Here is a 2,778-nt window from a genome sequence, read left to right on the forward strand (position 1 = left end):
TGACAGAGAGGGGAACACAAAAATGACTCATCCTGCAACTGAAAATATGGATGGAGGACCTCAGTTTAGCTTGTTTGTCGCGCTAGTGCCGAGCTAATACATATAAGGCAATATAGCATCTGCGCTAGAGCAACCAATATTTTATTTTACCAATAAACTGAAAGGGGACATCCACTTTTTTAGCCATTAAATAAATAAACAAACCTCTCTATCAAACTAGAATGGACCACTCTGGGAGCTGGAGGTGGGCGGGGAGTGAGATGCCTCATTTGAATTATAAGACACAGCCTCAAAACGAGTTGATCAGAGACACACCTCAGAAAAGGGGTGAAAGAGGGGCTTGTGGAGTTACATTAAGGAGGAATTCAGACCAAAGCATTGCAGTTCCACTTTATATAGATCCCAAATGAAGGATTTAAATGTGACAAAGAAGGATTTAAACACGATACTGTATGTCTCCTTTAATGTTGATCCTGTTACCCTCTGTAGAGAATCACTTTCTATAAAACACTTAACAAATGGCTCTGATGTCAGCTGCAAACCTAACTAACAAAAACACTTTGAAGCTAGTTTTAATGTTCAAACTGATCAATTTTATTTAGAAATAATTAAATACCTTTTTTTGCATTGTTTATATCTTCTTTCCCTTCACAGTGTTTTTACCCTCTGGTTACAGTTTTAAAGTGCCTGTGAAGTCAAATCTTTGTAATACATATGAATGCATTTTTAGAAAAAGGACATTGATAAAATATTGCAAAAAAATTTCATGTCGCTGAGATGAACAGTTGTTGAGATATTTGCCTGTGAAGTAACAGGAAGTGATGTCAAAGGGGAATGTCTGATTGTGAACAGAGCGTTGCTTCAACAGCCAACAACCCAGACTGTAGAGAAGAATCTGATGTTTCTTAAGATTATTTTGAGTCACTATCAGAAAGATGAAGAGTCAGGGTTCAAATATTGTTTCAATAAACAAAGACCAGAGAGTTTATTTACTTAAAGAGTTCCCCTTTGATGTCACTTCCTGTTTCACTTTGGCTGAGCCAAGTTCAAAAGAAAATATGCCATTTATGAGACAAAATGGGTTAAATTGTGTGTATTATTCCAACTTTCTTAAATATAAAGATGTTTTCTTTGACTTTTTGTATTTGAAGAATATGCMTGTCACAGGCACTTTAAAATATTAAACTCATTAAATTTTTTCTCTCATTTATGAAACTAACTTATGCATTGATAGATTTGCAAAAATGTCCCACGCACAAACGTCTCCAAGTGGTATTTCATGAAATTTAAAGATTAAATCAGATAGAATTACACATTTCACCAAAAAAGTTTGTGCTGAACTGTGTGTAATTTTTTAAAGATTTCTCCCTTTTTTAAGACCTTTCGCATTAGATTAACTTTGGCCTTTGTTACAAACTAAATAAAAGGCTATATGGTAACCGGTTTGTACAAAACCTGTTTAAATTACACCTCAATTGCAAACGCTGTGTCTTTACTGTAACAGAACGTTGTGGTTTTTAAGGCTTGTTTGCATAAAAAGCCATGCTTTTAATTTGAAACTTATTTCAAATGATGCTAAAGTATTTACACATTAGTAAATACCTTATTGATTTTAAAATACATAAAAAAATATTAAGTTTCTAGATTTGGTCTTGAATTTTTACGAGCAAATTAACAATGTTAATGTGGGAAAAAAAGTCCAGTGGGTTTTGATTTTCGACACGACTCCAACGACTTTACATTTTCCATGCTCTGAGTTCAAATCAGTAAAAGACTCTTTGAGTTGTTATTATTAAACATTAGATCAAACGTCATTGACTTTTTGTGTCCTGAAAGTCACGGTTGGKTGTCGGTTGCATCAGAGTTCAGGATGAGTAATCTAAGGCGTAGTTCAGTTTGACGTCTCTGCAGCCAGGTGTGGAAACAGGTCGAGCTCTTTTTTTTTTTTTTTTTTTAAATTCGCGTTCCTCCGCTGACAGCCGTTGTTGTGCTCTGCCGCAGATTTTCGAGGGGGTGGTGAACCTGCTGGACAGGTTGCAGGCCTGGCACAGCACCCCTGGCAGTCCAGGAAACACGGAGCTGAAGGAGATGGCTCAGATCGGCCTGCGGATCATCATGGAGTACATCCAGCAGCGGAACTCACAGGTCTGCCGCTCCCACACCTCCAAGCTGTCAATCACGCCGACTGGAAATGTCAAATCACAAACCTGCAGGAGATATTCTTTAGAAAAAAACATATATATAGAGAGAGATTTATTTCACTTGATAAGTGAGCTGAGATAAAGAGAGCGCTGAAATACCAGACCTTCTATGGGTCTCTTTGTGAAGACATTGCAGTCATTCCTGTTGGGGAGTGTTTCTGTATGAAAGGGCAGCTCAACTCTGAGTTATGACTCCTGCTGCTGCAGGAGATCTGCGGGATAAAAGTAAGAAGTGATAAATTAAAGAGCCCTCAGGCTTTCCATCACGCGCTGCTGCTTTCGGTTCATCCCCAAACGTGCGCAGCTCCTCCTAAAGCCGAGTGCTTTTTGAGCCGTCGGGAGAGATAAACAGGTTCTTTACAGCTGCAGCTGTGAGGAGCGACAGTTCAGAGGAGACAAATACATCAAATGTGTTTGATGGCAGGGATATCACAGGCTTGCACCTTCAAATTCTATATTTAGAGGAAAATGTTTGACATTTTTTTTACTTTGAGCTTTGTTTACATTGAGTGCGTACCCACATTTCAGAATAAAGTGGGGAAAATAAGTATTTAGTCAGTCACCAATTGTGCAAGTT

At 38.0% G+C, this 2,778-nt stretch overlaps 1 protein-coding gene and 1 long non-coding RNA gene across 4 annotated transcripts in view; one reads left to right on the forward strand and one right to left on the reverse strand.

Annotated features, from left to right (window-relative positions):
* The window catches only part of nbeal2 (neurobeachin-like 2), a 75,703-nt gene that overhangs the window by 46,853 nt on the left and 26,072 nt on the right, over positions 1–2,778 (forward strand). For all 3 annotated transcript variants that reach the window (XM_014008793.1, XM_014008794.1, XM_014008795.1), the window contains one exon: positions 2,002–2,145. In XM_014008793.1, coding sequence (XP_013864247.1) covers positions 2,002–2,145 — 144 coding nt within the window. The remainder of the gene's footprint in view (positions 1–2,001; positions 2,146–2,778) is intronic.
* LOC106517787 (uncharacterized) overlaps positions 2,156–2,778 on the reverse strand; it is a 3,081-nt gene continuing 2,458 nt past the window's right edge. The window contains exons 2-3 of the long non-coding RNA XR_001310244.1: positions 2,306–2,413; positions 2,156–2,221 (exon numbers count right to left, since the gene is read on the reverse strand). This is a non-coding gene — a long non-coding RNA (uncharacterized LOC106517787). The remainder of the gene's footprint in view (positions 2,222–2,305; positions 2,414–2,778) is intronic.

The sequence above is a fragment of the Austrofundulus limnaeus genome, unplaced genomic scaffold (assembly GCF_001266775.1).
Source record: "Austrofundulus limnaeus strain Quisiro unplaced genomic scaffold, Austrofundulus_limnaeus-1.0 Scaffold52, whole genome shotgun sequence".
NCBI lineage: Eukaryota > Metazoa > Chordata > Actinopteri > Cyprinodontiformes > Rivulidae > Austrofundulus > Austrofundulus limnaeus.